At 40.9% G+C, this 27,665-nt stretch overlaps 1 protein-coding gene and 2 non-coding genes across 10 annotated transcripts; all 3 read left to right on the top strand.

Moving 5' to 3' along the window:
- Positions 1 to 27,299, top strand: CCAR1 (cell division cycle and apoptosis regulator 1). 8 transcript variants are annotated; one of them, XM_041427206.1, is made up of 25 exons: positions 1 to 178; positions 6,504 to 6,754; positions 7,224 to 7,268; positions 7,940 to 7,972; positions 8,955 to 9,148; positions 9,652 to 9,766; positions 9,839 to 10,028; positions 11,610 to 11,742; positions 12,027 to 12,188; positions 12,615 to 12,840; positions 13,783 to 13,896; positions 14,723 to 14,889; positions 15,617 to 15,827; positions 16,633 to 16,716; positions 17,374 to 17,559; positions 18,806 to 18,997; positions 19,334 to 19,567; positions 19,903 to 20,014; positions 20,270 to 20,311; positions 21,659 to 21,741; positions 22,140 to 22,286; positions 22,684 to 22,804; positions 23,609 to 23,794; positions 24,076 to 24,281; positions 24,885 to 27,299. In XM_041427206.1, exons 1-25 carry the CDS (start codon positions 106 to 108, stop codon positions 24,942 to 24,944), a joined length of 3,567 nt encoding a protein of 1,188 aa, XP_041283140.1. In that variant the 5' UTR covers positions 1 to 105; the 3' UTR covers positions 24,945 to 27,299. The 8 variants fall into 8 exon arrangements, with proteins under 8 accessions (XP_041283140.1, XP_041283141.1, XP_041283144.1 ...); XM_041427207.1 differs by having other exon boundaries at positions 7,946 to 7,972; XM_041427210.1 differs by having other exon boundaries at positions 6,504 to 6,676.
- Positions 13,218 to 13,281, top strand: LOC121348095. Its single transcript, XR_005954326.1, has one exon. It is a non-coding gene; the product is annotated as a small nucleolar RNA SNORD98 (small nucleolar RNA).
- On the top strand, positions 14,509 to 14,571 carry LOC121348096. Its single transcript, XR_005954327.1, has one exon. It is a non-coding gene; the product is annotated as a small nucleolar RNA SNORD98 (small nucleolar RNA).
- Positions 27,300 to 27,665: the final 366 nt, after the last annotated feature.

Here is a 27,665-nt window from a genome sequence, read left to right on the forward strand (position 1 = left end):
AATTATAATAGCCTGACGGTATTTGTTTCAAAGATTGCAGCTGCGCTTTATTTTACTAGATTGCAGTTACAGAAGATAGACACCCGGGAGATTCTACCTTCTGCCATGGCTCAGTTTGGAGGACAGAAAAATCCCCCTTGGGCTACTCAGTTTACAGCCACTGCGGTGTCTCAGCCAGGTCAGTTTACACTCGATGCTTGAACCCTGACATCTAGTAGATTTGGAGATTCCATACTTGGCTATGCACTTCAGAGTGCTAACTCACTTATCTAAAGTCTATTTAGGTGGTTGAAATCGGGAGTTTTTTCCCCCAATAGAGACTTTAAAAGTCGTTGTCTGGTAATGTCTGTTGGTTTTGTTATTTGGTTTTCTTAAGGGGTGTGAGTAAACTCCCAGGTGAATTTGTATTGATTGTTTTAGGCAATAAACAGCAGATCAAGTTAGTCATATCCCAAGATGTGTAAATCAAATTACCTCATATGAAATTGCACGGTTCTGGACTAAATAATATCAGCTCTAGTAAGGCATTTCAGATTTCTTAAGTGCTGCCTGAGTTTCATTTCTTGGGCAGCCTGAATCAATGTTTACATATTATTTTATTAATTTGTTTTATTGATAGATTAGATACAATCCACATAGTGGAAAGTTCTCTGAAATTTGTTGCTTGGGTGAGAAGGGGGGTATTTATTTTTTAATGCTGAATTAGAATTTAAAGTCCCTATAACCAGAGGTATTGCTCTAATAATGGTAGAGAGTTTCCTTTGATTGAGCTAAGAAGTGTTACTAATTGCAAGTCACTGGTTAAAAAACCTGGCTGGTTCCATTTGTCTATTGGCTTACAGCACAGAAGGTTTGAGGCAAGGATGCACGATGAATTTGGGTGCTGTCATTTCCAGTTCTGGAGCACCTTGTGCTTTTCTTGAGTACAAATAGTTTGTTAGTGAGATGCTGGAGTTATGTTGTGCAGTGTAAAGAGAGTTCAGCAGAGCTGAGGGTTCAGGATGTGTGGGTTCTGCAGTTGCTCTGGTTTGACATGAAGTTCAGTGTCACACCTCCTTTGTCAATGGCAGCTGGCAGAGGCTGGGAATGTGTGACATTCTTTGGAGGTGCATCTCTGGGATAGGAATCTTTCTCCTCTCCTGCCTCAGTTTTCTTTCCCAAGGTGAATCCTCTGTCTGCAGTGTTTCCCATGGGCAGTGCTCCACTCACACTGTGTATCCCCAGGGAGTGACCACCCCCATGTGCCTCCCAGCACTTTGTCCCAGTCTGCCTTTTCCTTTTCCTCCATGCCCACTCTGCTCCCTTCCCTACCTCAACTCTTGCTGTCCCTAAGCAGCTGCCCACAGGCAGTTTTTCTCTGAATAACTCACACTTCCCTTATCCAAGTGGCACTATCTCCTTCTGTAAGAAAATCCCTAACAGCTGGAAAGGGTTGGGAATGTGGGAGAGACAAACTTTTCTTTTGGTTCTCATGTCAGACTGGGACAGACACTGGAGCAGTCAAAGAATGGGAGCTCCTGGGCTGGACTGTTCTTGGTGTTTTGGCTGATGTGACAGCTGATGCATCAAAAAGAGCTCCATGTCCTCTTCCAGAGGGAAAGCTGCACAAAACCTGCCCAGGGGAGGAGCTGGCAGTCATCTTAGAGCTTGCTGGGGTAGGAGCAGGAGGGGTGGATGGAGCCTGCGTCAGCCTCTCGCCCCTTTTCTTGTGCTTGTGACTCTGTCTGGGCCAGCCACTTCTGAGCCTCCTTAAATTAGATGAAGTGCAGATGTAACTGGTCAGCATGGGTTGCTGTGAGAGTTTTCACCTGCTCAGTGAGGCCAGCATCTGCTGGGCTTTACAGCTGTCCATCTGACCCAGCAGCACCTGACTCAAACATGAGAGCCACTACAGATGTGACATTTGGTTGTGCTTCTGCCTTCTTCCTGTGCTAGCTCCATGTTCCTTCATGTTCCTGGTGTCCTCTTCACATTGTCCTTTCCTGTTCCTGCTGCAGTAAAGTCACCATGTCTGCATCCTCTTTCTTCCCCTGAATCCAGTCCTTGGGATTCTTCTGCCCAGCTGCTGTTTTAGTACATAATTGTTCCCCTGCTTTTTTAATAGGTATTTTGATTTATAATACAGAGCAGAGGAAGCATCTTTTGGAAGGTGAGCAGTGTTCTTTGACACTGCTGGGAGCTGAAGAACAGTGTTTCTGGTTGAACTTGTCCCTTTTAGTGTGAAGTTGTCACCTTCCAGGGAGGCTGTTTTCCTAAGGAAGAGGTGCTGTCAGAGCTCAGGTGTGCTGAGCAGCCTCAACTGCTGCTCACCCATGTTGCACCCAAGAAATGGTGCGTTTTGGCTTATCCTTGTGAACCTCAGTGTTAGCAAACTCATTTTGAAAACATCCTTTCAGAGGACTGGCTGAAGCTGTTACATGTGTTTATGAATCCCAGCTGTTTTTGTCACAAGTGTCAGGTTCCTTCTCCAAAGCTTTGAGGTGCTTGGGTGTGAGGGAAGGAGATCTGGATTTTTGTAACACAAACATGATACAGAGTTTTTTTCAAGCTGTCAGAAGCAGTGAGTGATGGTGTTAGAAACCCAATTTGATTATTGCAAAAAAGGTAGTATCAGTGTTGAGGGTTTGTGTTTTTCATTGTTTTGGTTTAGGAATTTTTTGGTGGATTTTTTTTGAATTGCTGATGTGGATGTTGTCTTGGCCATCCCTGGTGAAGAAGTAACTAAATGAGTTAAAGCTCTTAATTATTAAGGTGTGGCACTCTGGTTGTAGACCGATGTGCTACGTAATGAGGGGTCTGTGATCCCTTTGGGAGGGTTTATTAATTACTCTCTGTGCCTGTGGAATTAGAAGAGGGATGGGCAGTTCCAGGTGCCAGCAGAGATCAATGTGTGAAGAGAAACTCCTACATGTAACACAGTGAATTTTTGTCTGCTCTTCATCCCATGCTTTTATGCATCACAAGACTAAAACCAGAATAAAGCCCCCTCCATGGTGGTTAAGCATTGTTAAAGAATAAATTAAATCATGCCTACTACAGAAAATTAGTTTTACTTGCATAATGTGCAAACTCCTGAAACGCCTGCAAAGGAGAATTCCCTCCTCCTCTCTAGCTCTTCATTTTTGGCACCTCTCTGGTGTGTGTCACAGTGCTTGCCCTGTGCTGTTTGTGGGTTATGATGAAAAGCCTGATTTTATAGAGCTGTGGTGCTGGGAAGTCCTGGCTCTGCTGTGTTCTGCCTGATTGGTGGTGTTGGCTTTGCTGTATCAAGACTCCATTGCGTTGGAGTGAGGAATGGTGCAGCTGATGGGAGCTGAAGTGCCTGCAGCTTGGTGGCCCTGTGAGGTGACTGAAGCCAGTGTAAGGACAGGGTGAGCATGTGCTGCATCTCAGCCCACTAAGGAATAGGAGCTGGTGCACAGTGTGCTGGCTTGCTGTAAACACATGTCCTGTGACAAATGGGCTGAGCCTGGTTGCTGGTGTGTGCCTGTTAAAAGGAGTGGTTGTGTGATGTTTGTATTGCAAGTGTGTGAAGCTTAAAGAAACTTGGAAGCCCAAGGACCCAGTCTCACAATTTCTGACAACTGTGAGAAGTGTTCCAAGCCCTGCACAGGCTTTACTGTCATTCTAATACAGCTGTGTCACTGACCAAGGAGACATGTAGCTGTGTATTTTGAAGATGTTTCCCTAACTTCTAGGGATCTTTAGGGTTTAGGGGTAGGAAGAGGCACTACTAAATACTGTCTTTGTGTTGGTTGCAGCAGAAATGTCTATAACCTAACCCAGAGCTGCAGCCTAGGGACCCCAGTTTCTGTCTGAGCTCTTCCAGCTGGAGGTGCCACACAGTATCTGGTGCCAGTGAGAGTTGTTTGCACTGCTGTGAAGGAAGGCATCTCCATCGCTGTACTTACTGAGATGATTACAAATCCTGAGAAGCTATTGTTTGCCACTGCAGATGCTTGTTGCCAGTAACAATAATGTGGCAGTCAGATGTCAGTTCCAGACTCAGTCTGATTAATTCTCGGTCTCTTGTTTTTCTGTGTGATTTTTCCTTTTTGTTCTCTCTCTCTTTTTTTATTTTTTTATTTTATTTTTAACTAGTAATGCAAACTCAGTTGCCTAATTAATTGGAGCCTGTTAGACCAAGATGAGTACACAGATGAAAGGTAGTCAGATGAAAGTCTTGGAATACTTCTGGGCAAATCAGTGGGAACAAGATACAGCTTTGAAAAACTTGTTACTACAGGTGTTATCCTCAGAGGATCTTGGCTGTCTTTTGTCTTTGCCCTTTCTTGGTAGGTTGATCTGCAGTGTTGTAGACAGAGATACCCAGTTAATATTAAATGCTCAAAAAGTGACAGTAGAGATGGCAACGTTTCTTGGTTTTCCTTAGTTGACAAAATGGGATAAGGGTCTTAGGATGGGCTGGGAATTGCTTGAGATAATTCTGGGTAACGCTGAAATGGAAATTGGCAATGCGAAACTGAAGAGCTGAATAGTCCCAGGATCTGGGTTTGGGAGTAGGCATTTTTGTGGGTACCGTTGGTACACAAAGTAGGAGAAAACTTGTGAAATTTGCTTTTGGTAATGCTTCCCAACTCCATCCCCCTGTGTTGGAACATTAGGATAGAACTTTGGACTGAATGACAATAGCTGGCATGGTCACACGTGTTCAAAGGTAACAGCATGCAGCAAATTTCTGCACTAATGGGAATTTCTGCTCGGCATGTGGAAGTAAGAGGAGAAAGATGAATGCATTGACTGAGCCAGCAAAGCACTACAGCCAAGGAAAGTGAAAGTTGTCCCAGGATACAGCAGCAGAGCTTTTGACTTGTATTTAAAGGTCTGTTTAGGGCATGTTACGGGAGACAGTGGTGAGGATCCAGTTGAGGGTGTCCTTCTGGATGGCCCAAACTGCACATTCAAATTGAAGCTGGTGATCAAACAGGAGGCAAGAGGATGAAGACAGTGGAGGGTTTGTCAGGAGAGAAGCCTCAAATTTTGTTTGCTGGCTTGTAAAGAAATGCAAATTTTGGAATTTTCCGGGGGGGAAAGTTAATTAAATGCTGTACACCGCAGAATGCTTGATTTCACTTTTAAAATACTGTTACTTCCTGGAATGCTTATGTGGCAGTATTTGATACAGATCATAGTGATAGCTGTGATAGTGATAGTTATTTTCAGTGCTGTTCATGTATTTCTTTCCTGTTTCATTCCAAAATTATAAGATGATCAGCAAAGACTGCTCTGCTGGAAAGAGCAGTGTGGTAGGAAGGGTGACATTATTCAGGACCTGTTGAGTGGGGTACAGCATTAAGGTAACAATCACCCACTACGAGCAGTGTTTTACTGCATCCCTGGTTCAGGAATGAAAGCTTCATTTTGCATCAGTAAGAACAGTGTGGAGCACAAACTCTGCAGCAATACTGTAAATCTGTTCCTCGTTCCATTTTCTTTGATGGCTTTGGAAGAGAGAAGAACTGTGTTAATCTTGAGTGTTGCTCAGTTCTGAAGACGGCGGGCTGACCTGTTTTTGCTGGCACTATGTTTCCCTGCCCAGTTTCCCTCTGGTTTTATTTAAACACATGGACTAGACTGATAGTTTAATGAAGTGATATTTGATCATGCAGCTGCCGATAACTTTTTTTTTTTAAATCCTGCCAGAGAGGGAGCAGGTTTCCAGATATGTTTGCAGTTTTTTGCTGAGATTTACATTTTGCAAATTTTTGGGCTCTTTGTCACCCAAAAGATCCATCTGTAAACCTTGAGCATGCCTTGTTCAGAAGCATGGCCTGTGCTTAGCTGCCTCTCGTGATTTGCTTACGTTCTCTGGTGAATTAAAAGCCGGCATGACAATAAAATAAACGAATCTTCTAGGCAGTTTGAGTCTGGGCAGCACAAACCCTTCCTATTAAGAGCTGGAGAGAGCTTCAGTCTCCTTATACAAGCAGACTGATTAATCTCTCTGTTGTTGCAAGGCTTTTCCTTCTCCACCAGCCCCCACTTCACAGGGGACAAAGACAGCACTGAGTGAAGCAAAAACTTGGTGATTTCAGAGGACACGTTCCATAAGCCTCTGTTTCATAGATGCTGTTACAGTAGAGCTTTCTCTTGCCCTCAGTAGAGTGCAATGTATTAAAGTACAGAGCAGAGCAGCAATCTTCATTTGGCTCATCCAGAGCCTGAAATACCTTCCAGAAAGTACCCGGGGGTGGGGGTGGGTGCAGGTGGGGATGACGGCTACAGAGCTGTAAAATCGTGAGCGCTCCAGAGGGGGAAGTGCAATGGTCTCTGCTCCTCTGCTGTGGTTTACTGTTGCTAGATGAATTTAGAAGAAAAGCTTGGTAGATCGATTTAGAAGACAAGCCAGCGGGATGGGTCTTGAATTCTGGGACTTGATTCGCCCCTCGGTGAGCTCGGCCGAGGCGCAGAGCATCGCGCACCGCGTGCTGCGTGATCCGCGGTGCTGCGGGCGCTCACGGCCGCGTTCCCTCCCTCCGCAGCTGCCCTGGGCGTGCAGCAGCCCTCGCTGCTGGGAGCCTCCCCGACCCTGTACACGCAGCAGACGGCGCTGGCAGCCGCGGGGCTGACCACGCAGACCCCCACCAACTACCAGCTGACACAGAGCGCCGCGCTCCAGCAGCAGGCGGCAGCCGCGGCCGCGGCCCTGCAGCAGGTAAAGCACACACAGCGGCCGGCGCTCCCCGAACTCCGTAAAGCTAAAGGATCCAGGAGGAAAGGAGAATGGAAAATGGTGAACATTGCAGTGTGAACCTGTCTTATCCATGGGGGGGTGGTGTTTATAGCTAGCGGTGGTGGGATTGCTCGGTGAGGGTGGAAGTTGGGCTGTGGAGGAGTTCATTTTTAGCTGTGGAAAGCCCTTCGGGAGAATGGGTTTTGCTGCATCTAAACGGAGAATCTCGAGTATCTCCCACCACTATGGGATTTTGCATGATTTTGTAATGTGCCTTAAATACTGTCTTAAGTGTGAGGCTTAACAAAAATTGCTGACTTCAGCTAGAAAGAGAACATCAGGGCCCACTCTAAAGGCTCAGAATATTTGTTATTGAAATTATATACGTTGATATTATTAGCTATTTTTAAATTAAAATTGTTTAATTGTAATTATTTTTATCTAGAACTTTCTAAGCAGGTAACATATTTGATATTACTGTGGTAAAAATTCTCCTGTTCATAAAATATTTTGCTTTTATCTGTTTCAGCAATATTCACAACCTCAGCAGACTCTCTATAGTGTACAACAACAGGTTTGTCTGATTCTTACTGTGTACATCACAAATAACTTTAAAATAATGTTGATTGTGTGTCTTGTAGGATTTGTCTCCGAAATCATCCTCATGTGGGAAGTTGTTAAAGAAACTTAAGTAATGCTTTGTGTGGCAAAAGAGAGCTTGAAGTTCATAAACTTGGAAAGACATATGCAGAATGGAAACCTGCCTACCTTCCTGCAAAAACAAATTTTAAAAATACGTACTATTCCATGTGTAAATGATTCTCTGCTGAACTTTGCTCCAAACAGGGCCGTGTATTTTAACTGCTGGAAGACGCTGTCCAAAAATGTTCCCTTTTGGATTTTTATTATGATCTTCTAACTTAACAGGATTTTTTGGAAACAATAAAAGTACAAGGGAATTACATGCCTAAGCTGTTCCAGCTGCCAAATTTTTTTGGTATTGCTATTAACTTTCAGTTAAAAAAAATTTAGCATTTCTCCTTTCTGTATAAACCTGGGTTATACGATCTCCAAATGAACCCCACAAGCACAGTTTTACAGATGTGCAAACTGCTGAAATTACCAAGCCCTAAAGGACTATTAACTGACTCAGATTAAGCAAAAACTCTTACTTGTAAAGAGGAGGTAGAATTGTACAATTTCCTTAAGCATATAAAATTAATTTATAACTTTATTTATTTTAAGTTGCAGCAACCTCAGCAGACCCTTTTAACTCAGGTTAGTTTGGTTTTATTGTTTGGTCTTCATCCCCAAACACAGATAATGCAAGAGTGCAAATTTGTGATATCTTGGTATTTTAATCTGTAAAGTGAACTAATATGAGTGGATATTTTATTGGTACAGGTTTATTTTATCCAGATGTTAAAATATGCATAGCCTTGGTTTCAAAAATTAGTAGCAACCACTCTTCCTTAATCTTGAAGGGAACATGTGTGTTGATTATATTTAAATTTTTTTTTTCTTTGAACTTCAAGTGTCCAGCTGTTTTGCAGTAAATAACAAATGAGAAAGATCTTTCTCTTCTTTGTGAAGGAATTTAACTTCCTGTATTAGCAGTATATGTATAAAGAGGTTTAAACAGAACCGTGCTGAATTTGACGGGTTTAAAACATGCAGCCATTTAACACATTGCAAATTCCTCTAGTTCCATTTTCACTTGAACTTTTAAAGTTCAGGCTATAAAAAGGTAAAAATGTTTGACTTGATTTCGTTGTCTTACTGTGCTCTGCTTTTGTAAGGGAAGTACGTGACCTGTTGAATTAGGGAAGGGTTTGTGTTGGCCTCAGCCTTTACTGACTTCTCATATTCCAGGTGGGATATAAATGCAGAATGACTTCTTGAGCGTTTATTCCTAGCAAAGCTGGGAATTTATCTCCACTTCAGGCCCACTGTGTGGGTTACCTGTAGACAATAATGCAGTCTTGATGCTTTTTGTCTGGACAAGTTACATTTTTGGGGGAAGCTGACTCTTGTAAAAAAGAAGGATAAACAAAACCACTCTTCATTCAAAGTAAGAAACATGTCATCTCCAAAAAAACCAACAACCCAACAAAAACCACAAGAAGCCGCCACCACCGTCTGAAAATGTCTGTCCAGGGTGCTGTAGTCATTTTGAGCTGCTGCCTCGGCGGCTGCAGGAGCTGTTCCCCGTCAGCTCACAGCTCTTACAGCCCTGAGCGTGGCTCTGTTTCGCTTGCAGCCGGCAGTCGCGCTCCCGACCAGCCTGAGCCTGTCCACGCCGCAGCCGGCAGCGCAGATCACTGTCTCGTACCCCGCCCCCCGCTCCAGCCAGCAGCAAACGCAGCCGCAGAAGCAGCGTGTCTTCACCGGCGTGGTCACCAAGCTGCATGACACCTTTGGCTTTGTGGATGAAGATGTCTTTTTTCAGCTTAGGTGAGCTGTGAGCGCTCGCCTGCGGACGTGCTCCCGTGATGCTCTCGGTAGTCAGAGGTTTAGATGACTGCACGCTAATTCTCTGGGCAGCAGTGTGTTGTTTTCATTCAACAGCGAAAGTCGGAGAGGTTAATACATGCTAAGTCTGAGTTTCTTCATGTGAATTTTTTTTAATACAAAGCCCAAAGCTTGGTATTTATTAGCTTTGTGTAATAGGAAATTGCAGAATTTGTGGGTGATTAAAAGCATAAAACCTGCTGTCTGCATGTCTTAAAGTGGTGCTCTTTGGGGAACTTTTCCCTTAGGGCCAAAGACAGGGAATTACTAAGTTCCTGTGCATACCTGAATTGAGGCAGGTAGCATTAATGCTGAATTTGGGGGTAGATACTCTTCCCATAAGCTTTTTTTAATGAGTTTTGCCTACTTTCTGCCATCTTTAAATGCAACATGCAAAAAACCTAGCTAAAGAAGCCTCTCACGTACATTTTCTGTCACGTTTGCAGTGCTGTTAAAGGCAAGACACCTCAGGTGGGTGACAGAGTTCTGGTAGAAGCTACTTACAACCCCAACATGCCCTTCAAATGGAACGCCCAAAGGATCCAGACGCTGCCGAACCAGGTGGGTGGGGCTGTAGGTGCCGGGGCAGGGCTGGCTGGGTGGAGCTGGCTCCTCACTGCCGTGTCTCCCTAGAACCAGAGCCAGGCGCAGCCGCTGCTGAAGACGCCGCCGGCCGTCCTGCAGCCCATCGCGCAGCAGACCTTCGGCGTCCAGGCGCAGCCGCAGCCGCAGTCCCTGCTGCAGGCGCAGATCTCGGCAGCCTCCATCACACCTCTGCTCCAGACGCAGCCCCAGCCGCTGCTGCAGCAGCCACAGCAGAAAGGTGCTCCTTCAGCGCACGCTTTTTGGGGGGTCACTCTGGTGCTCAGTGGGTGATGATAGGGATGTGCCCCCCTGTTGACGGAGTGACAAAGCTATCCTTTGTCCCCTTAAAAAGGAAATAAGCCCAGAAGTTTCTCTCCTCGATTAGGTGAAAAGGCATCTCATAGGACCTGGGGGACTTCACCTCAAACTTAAGGATAGCCAGCTGGACAGGAGCCAAAAAGTCCTGCCTGGGCAATTCACTAGAAAAAGAAGAGAACAAAGAAACTAATGGCTTTTGTGAGATGTTTTACCAGGGGCAAGGACTCTTGCACCTGGCTCGGTGTTTCTCTGTGTAAAGAGTTTTGTTGTTTTGCCTTTTATTACAACTTTTTTGTTTCCAACACTACCACAGAAGCCATCTGCTGATTTTGTCTTCTAAGGTAGCTGAGCTATCTTGGGTGAGAAATAGATCTCCAAGAGCTTATGAGACCTGGCTCGAGGAGACTCCTATTTCTGGTGATGGTTATTTTCTTGTTAATCACAAGGTGGAAGTAATAACTGAAATAATATGGAGGGGGCTTTGCTGAGTTTTCAGATTGAATATGTCTCCCTGCAGCTGTGTGCAAGGCACATTGCCTGCAGTAGCTCAGAATCACCTGGTTAGTGAAGCCCCCATGGACTCCTGTTCATGTTAAGATTTTGTAATCTGAAAGCAAATTCAATGTAATTTTTTGTTCTTTCTCAGATAAGGTGGGGAGTTGAAAGAATTAATAGCAGTGCAGTCCTTCAGCATCTTCTGCAGTTTTCCACAAAATCGGGTTTTGCAGTTATGTTGTTAAAGCTGTTGTTTCTTTGCTTATTATTTTCAGTTAGCCAGGTTGGCATCTGAGAGGAGAAACACTGCCAAACATGGCAAATGTAAAAGAAAGGTTGTGAAGTCTCTCGAACTTTGAGTGGCTAAGGAATCAGTGATAGAAGTGATCATATTAGGACTGATCTTAACAGAGTAGAAGCAAGGGCAGAAAACCGTAGCAGAATTGTTTTGCATAAATGCTTACTACAATCTAATTAGTCGTAGTCGTTCATTGGTGTTTAGTAACGTTTGCTTCACTTAAATCACTTGGTTAATTATCTCAAGGCAAAGAAATTATGTGCTGAGGGATTGATGTAGCAGTATGATACATTGATTTAGGAATAATTTTTTATTTTTATGTATGAAAAACCTTAAAATGAGGATTTCAGTTTTCCTTCAGTTCAGTGAGTAGGTAATATATGTATAATTTATGGTTTTGAAAAGGCTTAGCTGTTTATTGAGATGAATTCTGTGTGTTTAGGTTATATTAGCTTCCATCTCAAGAAGATGCTTTTAAACCAATTTCACTTTATTAAAAAATGTCAGTTTATTAAAGAGTGTCAGTTTTCTACAGTGAAGAAAAGCTTAAGTCTCTTGAGTTTCTTTGTGTGGGTGTTAACAAAGGCTAAATTCGACTGTAGAGTTAGGTTAGAAAACGTGCACGAGTGAAGCAGCTGTAAGCAGCAGTGTTTTCAAGTGTAGGCAGTTGCCCCCTGTTCTGTACTGATGCTGTACGTTCTGTTTCAGGTGGTTTGCTGCAGCCCCCAGTCCGTCTGGTTTCACAGCCACAACCAGCTCGAAGACTAGACCCACCATCCAGGTTTTCTGGGAGGAATGACCGAGGTGGAGACCCTATGCCAAACCGAAAAGATGACAGGAGGTATGTAGACCAGACTGTGATCCAAGCATTCCATAAAACCTTTCCTGACCCAGAGCTGAGCTGCTTGCTCCAGAGTGGGTCAGCAAGACACACAAGTGGAATTATGGAAGAGTTCTTATCTATGTGAAAGTAAGGAGTTGTGTAATCAGTTTCTCATGTAAAGAGACCGTTCTGAAACTTGCCTTTTTTGAGTTGTCTCTGACAGGTCTGGCTTCTGTTGTGCCAGAAATCATTTTGTGTTACCAGCCTGCAAAAATATTTGCGTTTTGTGTGTGTTCTTTAAGTCGTGAAAGAGAGCGAGAGAGGCGCAGGTCCCGGGAAAGATCTCCGCAGAGGAAACGCTCCCGCGAGCGATCGCCGCGGCGCGAGAGGGAGAGGTCCCCGCGGAGACCGCGGCGCGTCGTTCCTCGTTACACCGTGCAGTTCTCCAAGTTCTCCTTGGACTGGTATGTTTGTAGTGCCAGGGGTTTCCCTGCAGTTCACTTCATCGTGGCACAGCTGCCGTGAGCCGTGTCAGCCCACGTGTGTGTAAGTGGGTGTTGGATGATGATCCTGACTGCAGAGAAGGGTCGAGTATGTAATGGCTAAGAACCTTGTTGGAGGTTCTGTGTTACTTTAGAATGCTATTGCAAAATAGCTTTATAGCATTGTTCAGTGAGCATTCCCTAACATGCAGACACCTGAATTGGAACTGGTTAACAGTTACATTTTTTTTAATCTTTGTCCATGACATTCAGATGTAATGTTCTTGAGATTTTATATGTGCAGCATCAAATATACAATGGTTGTATTGCCAATTAATATACCTCTTGATGATGTACTTGGTTAATAGCTCTTAATTGCTGTATCTGTAAATACTGCGTGTCTTTCAGCCGTAGCTGTGATATGATGGAGCTGAGGAGGCGTTACCAGAACTTGTATATCCCCAGCGACTTCTTTGATGCGCAGTTCACGTGGGTGGATGCTTTCCCTATGTCTAGACCATTTCAGCTGGGAAACTACTGTAATTTCTATGTAATGCATAGAGAAGTAGATCCTATAGATAAGAACGCTGCTGTCCTTGATCCACCTGATGCTGATCATCTCTACAGTGCTAAGGTTTGTATGCTTTTCCACTGATACCACTATTCATTAGAAATTTTTTTATCAATAGGGTGCAAAAGTGGGTATAACAGAACTGAAGACATTCTGCAGTCATTTGAGCCAAGTACAGTGTTTTAAACTTTTCAGTAAAAAGCTAGTATACAGAGCTTAAAGAATCACAACTGAAATTCAGTTTGTTTTTCTGTTACTAGAGCTGTGCTAAATCTTGTGTTTACAGAGGGCTCTTCCATTGTCTGCACTCAGTGCAGTGATGTGATTATAGGAAAAGAAAGCCAGCTCCTGCAAGGTCCCTGAATGATTTCTTAGGCCATTCATTTTGAGTAGTTAACGTAGTCCTTTTTATTCCTTCAATACAAACCTGATGCAAGAATGAGTGATGATGTTTTAAACCTATTCCATTGCTGAAATAGTCTGTGGAAAAAAATAACTGAACTCTTTCTGTGCAGTTTGTGTTACTCTGTTTAGTGGTATTTTCTTTCCTTCTTTCCTATTCATCTCAATATTTATTGTTTGAAGTAGATTGAGATCTGTCTTTAACATGTAATACTTCTAACACAGATTGGCAAAATCTCAGACCTATTTTAGTGACAGACTTGAAATGGAACAGGTTTTAGGAAAATGTTTTGATAAAGGGGTCTTTTATATATTATTACAGCTCTTGATGCATATTTTGACATTCACATAGAGAGAGGCTTAACTTACCTTCTGTGTACAAAAACCATAAAGCTCAAGTATCAGACATGGAGAGCAAGAGCTGCCTTTCAGAATGCTGAGCTTCAAAACACAGTGACTGAGAAGGAGCCTCCTGTTTTATCATACACCTGTTTAGGGTATAGAGCAACCCTGTTAAGTTTTGGTGTGTGTGTTTGCGAGTTGTGGTCGTTGTTTACCAGTTGTAGCGAGACCTTCACCACACTGCTCTGACTTGCACCACAGGTGATGTTGATGGCTAGTCCTAGCATGGAAGATCTCTACCACAAGTCATGTGCTCTGGCTGAGGATCCCCAAGAACTTCGTGATGGATTTCAGCATCCTGCTAGACTTGTAAAGGTAAATATGCTTCCATGCCAGACACTTTTGGCAATAAAGGTTGGTTATAGAGCTTTGCCGTTTTTGACAGCAAGAGAGGAGCTTGTAGACAGCTGAATGATGACTTCATTTTTCCTCTGAAGAGACCTAGTTTATATAGTCAATTCTTTTTCCACTTTATAGGAGCTTCACATTTACTGCTTTGTTCCTCTTAGTTAAACTAAAATAATTGACTTTGTTAGCTGCTTTTTACAAGCACTTACTGATTTTGTAAGGGCTCAGCTGCGAAGAGAATACACATGATGGAACAGTTAAGCGGCGGTTAAGTGAAACTTAACCATTAAACTGAGCCAGCTGTAAGTGCTGTGGTGTTCCAGACAGCAGACTTGTTTTCCAGTTAAATTCTGACTTGCAGCACACGGGTATACTTTCATTTATAGGTATGGTGCTCTTGTGGTCTCACCTTTTGTAGCTTTTCTTCTTCACTTTTAAGCAGGCACATGTATAAATGTGTATCAGAGTTAAGACACCATTTAAGTTACTGTCTGTCTTTTGGGTTAGAAAGCTTCTAATTGCAAAGGGACAAGCCTATACCAATAAACGAACTTGATGGAAAATCTTGAAAGCAAGAATGAGTGATGATGTTTAAACCTATTCCATTGCTGAAATAATCTGTGGAAAAAAATAACTGAACTCTTTCTTGACTGATTTTCATTTTCAGATTTCAAAATAATTTCACGGTTTACTCACGGATTTCAGTGTGTGTGCTATGAAATATTCTTTGCACTTTGGGAAAATGACCTTTTACCCCTAGCAGGGCAACATTCAGAAGACTCTTTTTGTCTAGTTTTTAGTGGGTATGAAAGGCAAAGATGAAGCTATGGCTATTGGAGGACACTGGTCCCCCTCACTGGACGGACCTGATCCAGAAAAGGACCCTTCGGTGCTGATAAAGACGGCAATTCGTTGTTGCAAGGCTCTTACAGGGATTGACTTAAGTGTGTGCACACAATGGTAAGTACTGTACTGCAAAGCCAAGTACACTGTAGAAATAAATACTTGTCTGTTACCAGGACTTAAAAAAAAAAAAAAAAAGGCTGGAAAAACCCTTTTTTCTGTGTCAACTGCTCTTGGTAGTTCAGGTGAACTACTCAAAGGATGTTCTGTTTGGTAATCAGCTTGATTGGTGCCAACTGTGCTGAATACTGCTTTAAGAACTAATTAAAAATTCTGGGTTTATTTTGACATGTTATACTGTAATTTTTTTAATGAATGTGCGTTGAAAATATTTTTCATTTTGTGCATAGCTGGAGAGGATCGTCAAGAGAACTTCATTTCATTATTCTTTTGTTATAAATAAATAGCCGTTTGTTATACAGCCATATTTTCTCTTGATGAGTTTTTGTCCTGCATTAACACTCACTGTGGTTGTACCAATACCAGGAAAGCCTATTGTATGCTAAATTTGAAGTTCTTCAACAACTTCTAATTGCACATAAAACCTACTTGGGGTAAACAATGAGTTTTATGAAAAGCATTTTGTTGATTTTCCTCCTTTTCAGTTGCGATACCTTTTTACAAGTGTGCCAGAAGAGAAAATATGGCTTCCATAATTTTTTTCTTTAGATAAACCTCAAGGTCTTGCAGCAAAATTTCTTTACTTGATGTGCTACAAGTGATCTAGGCTCTTTAAAATGTATTGTAGAATTTTTTTTCCAACATGCTTCTTCCCTTGCAACAGGTACCGTTTTGCAGAGATTCGCTACCATCGCCCTGAGGAGACCCACAAGGGGCGTACAGTTCCAGCTCATGTGGAGACAGTGGTTTTATTTTTCCCGGATGTTTGGCATTGCCTTCCCACCCGCTCAGAGTGGGAAACCCTCTCCCGAGGATACAAGCAGCAGCTGGTCGAGAAGCTTCAGGGTGAACGCAAGGAGGCTGATGGAGAACAGGCACTGAACGCTAATCCCTTTTTCTATTTCTGCTTCTCACAGGCACAGGAACACAGGCACAAAATGCACACCACATACTACACAACATACATACATAGGAGGAACATAACTGGTAACAATGACTGGTAAACCAGCTTTCAGCAGTGTAGTGAATGTTGCTTTTTATTTTTATTTCAGCTAGTTCACTAACTTTAAATGTGTATGCTGATATCACAGACGGAATTAAATTGTGCTTATGATGCGCAGACAATTTTTATCGTAGACGTAGTTGCTGGAATCTGGGACCAGTTGTTGAGTGAGATTCAGTTTATGAATAGCTGTCTTCAAACATTTTGCCATTTTCTGAAATTTCTAAATTCTCTCTTGTGGCCAGTTCTAATTGTGATATTTGAAATTGAACAGACATTAGTCTGAAACATCTGAATTTCAGGCCATGTGGCTGATCAGCATCTTGGAATAAGGGAAGGTCTGACTGAACAAAGAGTAATTTGGGGGATTTAAAATGTGGGGGAAGATCACCCACTGTGTGGTTACTGGAGACCAGCAGTGTCTGTGTAACCCCAATATCCTTTGTGGTGTTGCTTATCACCCTTTTGTGTTCCACAGATCTGGCTTGTATTGGCTGAGTGGCACTGTGATCATTTATAAAGTGGTAGAATGTGTGTGTGAACTTGTCTAAATAATAACTTTAGGAGAAGACTATCTGAAACAGTTGTGACCTTGCACAGATCAGCAACAGAATTTAAAAAATAACTGAAATGCTTTCAAGCTTTCTGAATGATAATTTTGAAATTTTGTTTGTCAGGATGAAGAGGAAAAGGATGATGGGGAAGCTAAAGAGATCTCTACGCCTACACACTGGTCTAAACTGGATCCAAAAACAATGAAGGTAACAAACGCTTCTGAAAATTGGATTCCGTTATATTTTTTCACTTTTAAGACATGACCTGAAATGCAGCTGTATGTTTCCTTAACTGAGCAAGAAAACTTCAGTAGTGTTTTGCTGAATTTATAGGTGCCAGATGTGGTGTCACAGTACGCAGGGATGACTCCTGGTTGTAGAAAGTGAACACAGCTAATTAAATCTATTCTGAACTTTGTACAATTAAAGAATATCACCTATGATACATGAACTGGAAAACAAGAGTTCTGCTGTAATCTGCCAGATTGCTACTTAGGTTAAGAAATGTGGGGTCTAAAATACTTACAAAATTGTACATTTTTGTACAATTACTGCCTTTTTTAACTATGTCAGGAGACATCCCATAAAGTTTCCTCAAAAGCATTAGTGATAATAAACTATTTTACTTTAACAGAATCCTTTCCCTGCCTCTGTGAAAAGTTCCTCAGAAAGAAGTTTTTTTGTGGAAAACATTAGTTTAAATGCAATAGGTTTTTTGTATCAGTAACTATTTATGGTTTTAAGCACATGTTTAAAAAGTACAGGTGACTTTTCAGTGCTGTTGATTTTTACCTCACTTTCTCTACTAATCCAATGTTTGTGATGTCACTGTTTGATACCACTCACAAAGCTTATATTTACCAGGTAAATGACCTTCGCAAAGAGTTAGAAAGTCGAACCCTTAGCTCTAAGGGACTGAAATCTCAGCTGATAGCTCGACTGACAAAGCAGCTGAAAGTTGAGGAACAAAAAGAAGAGCAAAAGGAGCTAGAGAAGTCTGAGAAAGAAGAGGAAGAGGAGGAGGATAGGAAATCTGAAGATGATAAAGAGGTTAGGATTTGGACATATTTGTTTTAAGTCCTCTGTATATATTAAATATATGAAATATTTGTATAAATATGTATAAGCTGGGATTTTGTTGTTCTCAGGTGACTGGCCTGGGAACTCTTGATGTACCTTGAGCTGCTGAATTGGGAAGAACTCTTGTCCAGTTGGAATTACTTTGTATCAGCCAAATCAGCTCAAATGTGCCACTGCACTAAGGGTGTCTGAATTAATGTTTGACCTTAAGTCTAAGGAAAAATAAATCCAAGCCTCCTGAGAAAAGCCATGCTCAGGACGAGTGAACATACTTAACAATACGTTAGCTCCTTAAACCTACATGACAAGCAGTTGCTTGGCTGTGTTAGCCTGTGTGTCTCACAGTCTGGCTTCTTCGTGTGGCAGATGGTTTGTTTTTGCTTGGGTTTGTTTTCCCCTATTACAAAGCTTTAATCTTTGCTTTTGGATACTTACGGTATATTGGAGTTTCTCAGTTTTATGGTTTGTAGTTGCCGTGCCTAGTCTGGTTTGCTGCTTCACAAAAATTAACAAAATCTGTGCAATAAGGCCAAAGCTCAACCACAGAAAGGGGGCAGAAATGTCTAGAGAATGGCTTGTGCTTTAGTTGCTTTTAAACCTGCCTTTTTGTATGTTACCTGCTAACCTGTATGGGGTGATTGGAAGTCTTATGTTTTTATACATCCCTGTAAACCTTGTTGAGAGAGGAAGGGCCATGTGCTTGCTAATTCTGTCAGCTGCTGTGCCTTCTCCCACAGCTTCGATGGCATCCAGCTAGCTTGGGTTTCTTGCCACAGCTTTCTTTAGGAGTGAAGGGGAGCTGTGATTGTGCTGGCTTTTTATGAAGCACAAGCTCTGCCTTGACTTTTTTTGTAGTCAGGGGACTTCAGTATTTGTCTTGGCAATCAGTAAGAGGGTGGAATTTTACATTTTGTGACCCTTTGTTTCATTTGCATCAGATATATCTGTGGAGTTTGCATTTCCATAATCAAGAGTCAGACAAATTGTCATCTGGTAACTGTTAGAGCTGTGTTGGGTGTCTTTGGAGAGGTGAGGTATGAAGCCTTTCTCTGCCTGTGGAAGGAGTAAACAGCTGGCTGTGCTGTACAGCCGTGCATTGCTTTCAGCAGCTTAGGCTTTCCTTTGCTCAGGAAAGCAGCCAGTCCCAAAAACTAATGTAGAGGCTGAAACATCAGCTTTGGAGTCTGCTCCATGTTGGTTTTTGGTCCCTGTTTAGGAGGAGGAAAGAAAACGGCAGGAGGAGCTGGAGCGTCAGCGGCGGGAGCGGCGCTACATCCTGCCGGATGAGCCGGCCATCATCGTGCACCCCAACTGGGCAGCCAAGAGCGGCAAGTTTGACTGCAGCATCATGTCCCTGAGCGTCCTGCTGGATTACAGGCTGGAGGATAACAAAGAGCATTCCTTCGAGGTAACGCTGCGCTGCTGCTCACAGTTGGCTGTTCCTGTTTCTTTCTCATGGTCGTGTGAGAATTTCTGAATTGCCCAGGCTTTGGTACGTGGTAGGAATGTACTCACTGCACGGTAGCCAGAGGAATACACAGGTTTTCAGATGTTCAGTGGAATTTGTAAAGTTGTTTAAGCATGTTCAAAGCAGAATGTAAGAAATCTGACACTTCATAAAATTCTGATATGGTGTAAGTTGCTAAAATTGCGTGTCATTGCTATTTTATGATGACTATATGAATTTTTAATACATGTTTTAAAACTTTTTGTCACTTCTCTTTTCTTTCTTCTTTATGTGCAGGTATCATTGTTTGCAGAACTCTTCAATGAAATGCTTCAGAGAGATTTTGGTGTCAGAATTTACAAAGCACTGATTTCTCTCCCAGAGAGAGAGGACAAAAAGGACAAAAAAAGCAAAAAAGATGAGAGAAAAGAAAAAAAAGAAGAAAAAGACGATGAAACGGATGATCCAAAACCTAAAAGAAGAAAATCTGGAGACGATAAAGATAAAAAAGAAGAGAGAGATGAAAAGAAGGTCTGCAGTTAGTTCATATGCAGTCTAGCCTGTCTGGATCAATATTAAAGTGTTTCTGTTTCTATTTTACATTACTGCTTTCAGAAACTCAGCTCTTGTAATGTTAGTTAATTGATTTGACTTTTTGATCTATTTAAATGCTTCAATTATATTCAGTAATTTAAAATTTTTACAGGTGTATTGGGAGTATTTTAACATTCAGCTGTATCATATCAATTTGTATCTGTTCTTGGGTCACTATGCATAAATGTAGGCAAATTTTGACTGGTAATAGGGTTTTTACTTTGCTGGGTTTTGGTTCTGACTAGATAAATATTCAGGAATTTTTGTTACAGAGGGAAGATAAAAGGAAAGATGATTCTAAAGATGAAGAAGAAACAGAAGAGGACAATAATCAAGAAGAATACGATCCAATGGAGGCAGAAGAGGCTGAGGATGAAGATGAAGGTATCTTGAACTATGAATTTTGTGACCTTTAACAAATTTTTTTATCATCTCTTACGTTCTTTCAAGCTGGAGAACGCACTGGAACTAGACAACTTAAAATTGCATTATTAAACTAATTTTATTTTAGTAATTTTGACCAGTTCTTCGTCAAATGTAAGTACCTTTATGCCAGGCACAGCATGAACGTAGTGACTGTGAACTAGCTGTGGTGCTCTAAGCAAGGCATGCATATAGAGGTGGTTTTATTTTTTTCAGAATGCAGACCACTCGCAACTCCCATTGAAGTCAGTAGGAGATGTGAGTATTCAGCACCTCTGAAAAACCAAGCCACTTTTACATGCCTAACTTCCTAATCATCAGTTCTGGAATGCCATCTTGGTTTTAGCTAGGACAGAATGTAGTGTGGCTGCTCTTCAGCCCATGTCACAAGTTGGTTTTTGTTTGAGTGGAGTTGTGTTAGCCTGAAAAAGTAGGGGAAGGGTGTGGAGGACTCTGCAGGCAACGGCAGCAGCTCTCCCCCTGCTCAGGGATTCGGGAAGGTGTAAAAACATCTTTTTGGTTTGCACTTGGGGATAGTTGCCTTTCTACACAGAGGTTTTGCTAGACATGTGGGTTTGAACTGTGTGGATACTGCAGTCCCAGCATCTTCAGTTGTATTTTTGGCAGAGTACTGCACCAGCTTAAAAAGCTGATGCTAATCTGTGGTTTCCAGAATAACTCCTATTTGCTTATAATTTGTCTGTAAGAGTGGCCTGGGCTTGTCTGTTCTGTGCAAGTGCTGCTGCTTCCCAGAATGTGTCCTTGTGCCATTCCCAGTCAAGAGTTGCTGGGAAAACCTAGCAAGCCATGGAGGTGCAGGAGAAAGCAATTGGTTCTCAGAAAAGGGTTGGTAAAATTAACCAAGTGGTGTAATACATAGTTTTTCCCAAGTTTTCCTCACAAGGAAGGTGAGCTTAAAACTGAGCTTGGCACATGATTCTCTGACCCAAGACTTGCACGGAAGGTACAGAGCTGCATGCCATAATCTATCCCAGCAGCTGTCTCATCCCTTTTTCTCTTTCAGTCTAGTTTTACTGTACTGTCTACCTCTAGACAAAAAACCTGCCATTTGTAATTCACATCTAATAAGTGATGTAACTTCTTGGGAGAATCTAAGTCATAGGAAGAGTAATCTCTCACTCAACATGAGTATAAACACGTGGTTTTAATTACATAGTGTGTATGAGTTTTATTATATGAAGTATTTGAGAGTAAATAATACTGAATTTGAATAGGAATAAGCAAAGCTGAGTGCAGACTCTGTCAAGCTTCATCAGGGAGAATTGTGGCAATTTCCTGCACACCACTTAAATAGATGGGAGATGTTGGCAGCACTCATTTTGGCCTAGTTAGCATTTGTTTCAGCTCTTCTGTCCTGCGTGTGAAACACAGGGAAAAATTATAAATGGATTATGTTAAAATAAGGCTAGAGAAAAATCAGAACTTAACAGGGCTCACTTCAATGTGTTTTTTTATTATTTCTCAGGGAAGTATATTGCAGATGTTTGGGGGTTTATGTGGACTTTTATAGTGGCAACATGTGCTCTGGTAATGGTTATATAATCGTTTGCTGTGGGTGTGTTGAATTTTCTTTCTGTTTTGCAGACCGGGACGAAGAGGAAATGAACAAACGGGAGGACAGAAAAGAAGGAAATAAGCACTGTAAAGAGAGGGCATCTAAAGATAAAGTAATTAACACCTTTCTTAACGACTGCATAGACCTCGTTAGAATAAAGCTTAGCTTTATTTTTATTACAAGACCTGTTTTCCCTTTGAAAACAGCTGTTAAGTAAACGACTGAGGGCAGAAGGGATGTTTCCTATTTTATAATTAGATTAATTCTATGACCATTTTTACATACTAGCATGAACAAAAGGAAATTGTGTCTACCCGCTGTTACTGTCCATTGTGATGTATTTCTTCTAAATCCTAAAAGATTCCTTTTCATATATAGCTTAAATTAGTCTTAACGTAATCTAAGTAGGTAATTGATAGTAATATTAATTACTTGACATAAAATAAAAGTTGGTATATTTTTGGAATGATGTTTTAACTCCCTAATGATCCCATAATGAATTTTCTCTAGGAAAAAGACAAGACCCAGATGGTAACTGTTAACAGGGATCTCCTGATGGCTTTTGTTTATTTTGATCAAAGTCACTGTGGATACCTTCTGGAGAAGGACATGGAGGAGATCCTGTACACTCTTGGACTTCACCTGTCACGTGCTCAGGTTTTGTATACTACTAAAAAACTTTCCAGATGTTACAGGTCTGTTCTAAGTGGGAGAAAAGTAATTTAGTTTCCAAAGGCTTTGCTAACATACCTGATCTCTTATTTTTATGCAGCCACTTCATATTTGCAATGAAATAAGAATTTAATCTTTTGTAAATGGACTGGGGGTGAAAAGGTGAATTTGGCAGTTTAAAATATGCCCATAATGTATACGTAGCTTTTGTTTCTAAATTGTATTTATTCTTTTCCTAGTTTGTTTGCATTTTAAGCCCCAGTGGGTTAAAGTTCAAAAAGCTATGAAATTTCTTTTCAGTTTTCCAAGCTAAACTATTCTTGTTTAGGTAACAGGATGTCTGGGTATTAAATGACACCATATTTCTTTCCATGTGTTGTAGGTCAAGAAGCTGCTTAATAAAGTAGTGCTTCGAGAATCTTGTTTTTACAGAAGACTAACAGACACTTCTAAAGATGAAGAAAACCAAGAGGAGTCCGAAGAGCTTCAGGAAGATATGTTAGGTGGTATTTTTTTTTTTTTTTCCCACAAACTTCCAGAGAGTTATTTCTGTGTGATAATGAGAGTTCTGAGGTACTTGATTTCTTGCAGAAACTAATTGAGCCAGTTTGGAAAAGTAAATCTGTGGCAGTTCAAAAGTAACAGGGTTTTTTGTGCTTCCAACACATAATGTTGCAACTCTAGGATAAATCCTTAATATTTTGGAATAGGGAAGAGGACAGAGGTTAATGTTCAATATTGATGAATATCATTCCATATTAGTAGTTTTGAAGTCAGGAGACTCAGAGCTACAGGTAGTAGAATGGAGCCTGAGTTTTGAAGACAAATTCCTGCAGGAAAGAGGCAGATAATGATGTCTTCAAAGAGAACACTGCTTTTTGGCAGGGGGGAGAATTGGGGTCAGGAGAAGGAGAGAAGTGTGAGGGATAGACCAGCAAACTTGAGGTCTGTATTTGTTCTCCTGAGCTGTGTCTGAGGTTGCTCCCAGGGTGACACTGTGGTTGTTAAGGATAGAAGAGCACACTTGTGTCTGAGGTTGCTCCCAGGGTGACACTGTGGTTGTTAAGGATAGAAGAGCACACTTGTGTCTGAGGTTGCTCCCAGGATGATGCTGTGGTTGTTAAGGATAGAAGAGCACACTTGTGTCTGAGGTTGCTCCCAGGGTGACACTGTGGTTGTTAAGGATAGAAGAGCACACTTGTGTCTGAGGTTGCTCCCAGGGTGACACTGTGGTTGTTAAGGATAGAAGAGCACACTTGTGTCTGAGGTTGCTCCCAGGGTGACACTGTGCTCGTTCCCCGCTGCAGGGAACCGGCTGCTGCTGCCGTCGCCCGCGGTGAAGCAGGAGTGCAAGGCTGTGGAGGAGAACGTGGGGCTCATCGTGTACAACGGAGCCATGGTGGATGTGGGCAGCCTCCTGCAGAAGCTGGAGAAGAGTGAAAGGGTGCGGGCAGAGATCGAGCAAAAGCTGCAGCTACTAGAAGAAAAAACAGGTGGGATGTCACTTGGAAGGCAATGCCTTCAGGGGTGCAAAGCACTGAGACTTCTTAAGTAGAGAAATCAATTTGGGAAATATTTGTGGTGTAAAGTTTATTGAAGTTGAATTACAAGACTTTAAATGTAGTCAGAATTGAGTATTATCAAATGGTAATTCAGTGCAGTTTTTATGTTCTTTAAAAATTGGTATTACGGTGTTGCACACAAGCAGAATATTGAGATGCAAAGTACACAGCATGGGAAATGACTTGACGTTTTTATTTCTTCCCTTCCTAAGATGAGGATGAGAAAACCATACTACAACTGGAGAATTCTAACAAAAGTCTATCTGCGGAGCTAAAAGAAGTAAAAAAGGACCTTGGCCAACTGCAAGAAAATTTGAAGACCTCAGATGATAAAAAATTGCAATTCGAGGGTCAGCTGAATAAGACAATCAAAAATTTAGCTACTGTTATGGATGACATACAGAGTGTTCTCAAACAGGTTAGAATTGTTTAATTCCATTTTTTATTGTTGTAGAAAAAATTCTGTAGACTAATTATTGAAACAAACATTTCAATGTAAAAACAATTTTGACCTGAATTCAGGGCAGGAGTATCAACATATATAGAGAAGAAGCTTAATGTTTGATTGAATATTTAAAGGTAACCAATTAAATACATTTTTTTCTTAACCTGCAACATATGTTCCTGACTTCAGTGTTTTTAAAAAGGTATAAATTTTCATGTAGATCTCAAACTGTCTGAATGTTCTCCTGGCCTGATCTTGTCCATCTCCAGCAGTCCAAGTCTGCTCCTCTGTTTGACTGGTCAAGAGTACTTTTTCAAGGCAGAATTCAACTATTTCAGTATGTGGGGGTATCTCAGTGAAATGAGTTTTAAGCAAAACCCAGAAGCTCCAGAGCATTTCTACCCCTCAGTTTTTCAGGAAGATCCTGGAACTGGTTATAACTAAACTGAGTAGGATACCAGTTCACGTAGTATCCTTAAGATACAAACAGTATCTGTGTCTCATGCTGCTTTACAGTTTGCATGAGAAATACAGCTTCTGCAATTGCTCTCATCCTCTCCCTTTTTCCTTTTGAAGGACATTGTGAAGAACGAAGATAAAGATCAGAAATCCAAAGAAAATGGAGCAAACGTATGATAAACTGCTGCTGTTTAGAAGAATGGTGTTACATAATGTAATATAAATCATGATACCAGAATGTATGGGAAGTGATGCATGTTTGATTTTAGTAGTATAAATATCTTAGTTCCAAAAGATGTATAAAGTTTTATGAATGTGTCTGCTCCAGAAGATTGCTTGTAATTCTTAGCATTCAAGTTGAGACACTCCTCGAGTGAAAATAATTTTGCATTGCGAAAAGTTTTAGGATGAACTTTGTTATAGTTTTAACCCTAATAAAGTTCATCAATGTAACGAACAGTAGCAAGTATTTAATTACCAAATGTTTTTCATTGAAGTCTAGTGAAATCAAAATTTTCATTATTTATAGACTTGCCATTTTTTGGTTTTTGTCTTTATTTCGGTCTAATTAGTCTTTTTAAATTCAAATATAAATCACAAAGTAGCATGCTGCTTAATTTTACAAGTAAAGGTTTTTTTTTAAAAAACAGCTTCTTGGGTTTTTTTGTTTTTTGGTTTTTTTTTGTTTTCACTTGTCACAACTTTTTTTCCCTTCTAAATATAATTTTCTTTCCCAAAGCTGCTTGTATTAAAGCCCTGTAATATACAGCAGTTTGGATGAGTTAAGAAAGCAATAGAAACCTACCAAAATACTGGTAGAGTTGTAAGATTTATATGAAAATACGTGGGCCTGGTTTAAATGTGTGTCATTTATGTTCACTAAATTGTTCTTATCTTTGGATTAATATATATACTCCTTTTGAATAACAAATGCAGTATATTTTGACCTATGGTTGGATAGCAGGCCAGCAGATGTCAGAATAATGCCTTACATGGAGAAAAGGCTGCCAGTGTAAACTGCCTTGGGTTAAATTTGGCTGACAAAATGGGTAATTACTGCTAAGACTTCAGTCCAACCAAAAAACAGATCCACCAGTAACTGTACTGCATATTGTAATTACGAAGGAGCAGGAGGCAACTTGGTTTGTTGAGAAGGTGGCCTTTCTTTGTGCTCACAAATCACTAGGGATGGAAACTCACAGGTTAATGTGACTTCCTTGCCACAGGCAACTTACTCAAAGAATGTGAAATATCAACAGTTGTATTTTGGTGCAACTTTCAGGAAAATTAAGGGGTTTGAAAGTTGGGACAGAAGTGTTTTCTTACAGATATGGTTAATTTTAGCAGATGTTTTCTTTTTTAGCCTAGATGTCCTAGGTAACTAAATACCTGTTAGGAAAGTCCAAGTGCCATAATATGTATGAATAACCTACATGGAAACTCATGTAGCTTTAATGAGATACACATTAAAATGCCTGAATTTATGTTCAAAAGAGTCTAAGCTGGTGCTTTTATCACTTACCTTTCTTGGCTCTTTTGGAGCTAGACAAGTGAAATATCTTTCATTCAAGTAACATGCATAAGCTTCCCCCTCATTCATCTCATTTGAGTCATTGTACAAAACCTGAACTGTTCACAGTCAAGTAGGAAATACTATAAAAACACTAATTGTATATAAGGACACAGAAAATACATGCTTTAAATTTGGGAGATAACATCTCAGAGTGATTGAATGAGGATGGTGATAAATTTATCTTATGAAAAGCATTATCTGTGGTGTACAGATGGTGTTAAATTCTTTTGTAATCAAATTATATTTTTCACCTTTACCTTTGTACAGATTGTTGACAGCATGTTTAATTTTTGATGTTGAGCACCATTTGTGTAAATGGACTTGAAAGAATTGCATCTGAAATACTTTGTTCCTGAATTTCAGCAGTATGTGTGAACATACAAGAAAATGAGTCTAGAATTTAAGATAACAACACTTTAGGCACACTGAAACATCTGAAATATTTTGCTTGAGTATTTTTACCTTAAACTGCTGAGCTGAAAGCAGTTTTAGAACAAGCAGGCCTCCTCATCTCGTTCTTCAGTGAGGGGCCCTGTGAGACAGTTGCTAGAGTGATACAGATTTTTACAATATTTAAGAAAAAGAGTGTTTGTTAGAATGACTGTAATCTTTCTCTATATTGATTTGATGTAATAGTGTTTCAGATACTATGTACAGTCTGCATTTATGTTGGAAAGGAAATTAAATGGGTAAAGAATAACGGGGAAAAAAAAAAAAACCAAGGAAAACTTCTACAACCTACACAGAACTTGACCAATCTCCTGAAGCACAAATACTCTGAGGGAGAACAGGCACCTCTTAAAACTGTGTGATTTGCTGGGCCAAACAGCACAAAGTTCTGCATATGACCCATATTGATGCTGTGTATTAGCTAAAGCTTCTTAGTATTATTCCCAGAAATATAACTAATTCTAAGGAAAATTGAATAGAGTATCAGTAATGGAGGTTTGGAGAATCAATCTTTTGTCTGTTTTGATTTATGAACAAAGTTTTTGTATTTCATGTCCACATTTCCCACCTTACAGTCTTTGTACTTTTGAGTTGTTTGTTATGTCCCAGTTAGTGGCAAGAGGCTGCTGAAAGTGAGCCTTGGCATCCCACTTGTTTGGAATCCTTAAATCATCACAGATGCCCTATTGGAAGTAGTAAATCTTGGACTGCTTTGTTCTGTAGAGAAAGCCCTGCTACAGCAGGCCCATAAATGGAATCTGATCTCTGTTTATAGACTTATTTCCCTCCCTTTTGCTGTTTTGTCTAATGAGGGCAAATTAACAAGCTTAACCCTTACAAAGTTACATTCAGCCCTGTGGATGTCTGTGAGTGAG

The sequence above is a fragment of the Onychostruthus taczanowskii genome, unplaced genomic scaffold (genome assembly GCF_017590055.1).
Source record: "Onychostruthus taczanowskii isolate IOZ18803 unplaced genomic scaffold, ASM1759005v1 scaffold98, whole genome shotgun sequence".
In the NCBI taxonomy this organism is placed as follows: Eukaryota; Metazoa; Chordata; class Aves; order Passeriformes; family Passeridae; genus Onychostruthus; species Onychostruthus taczanowskii.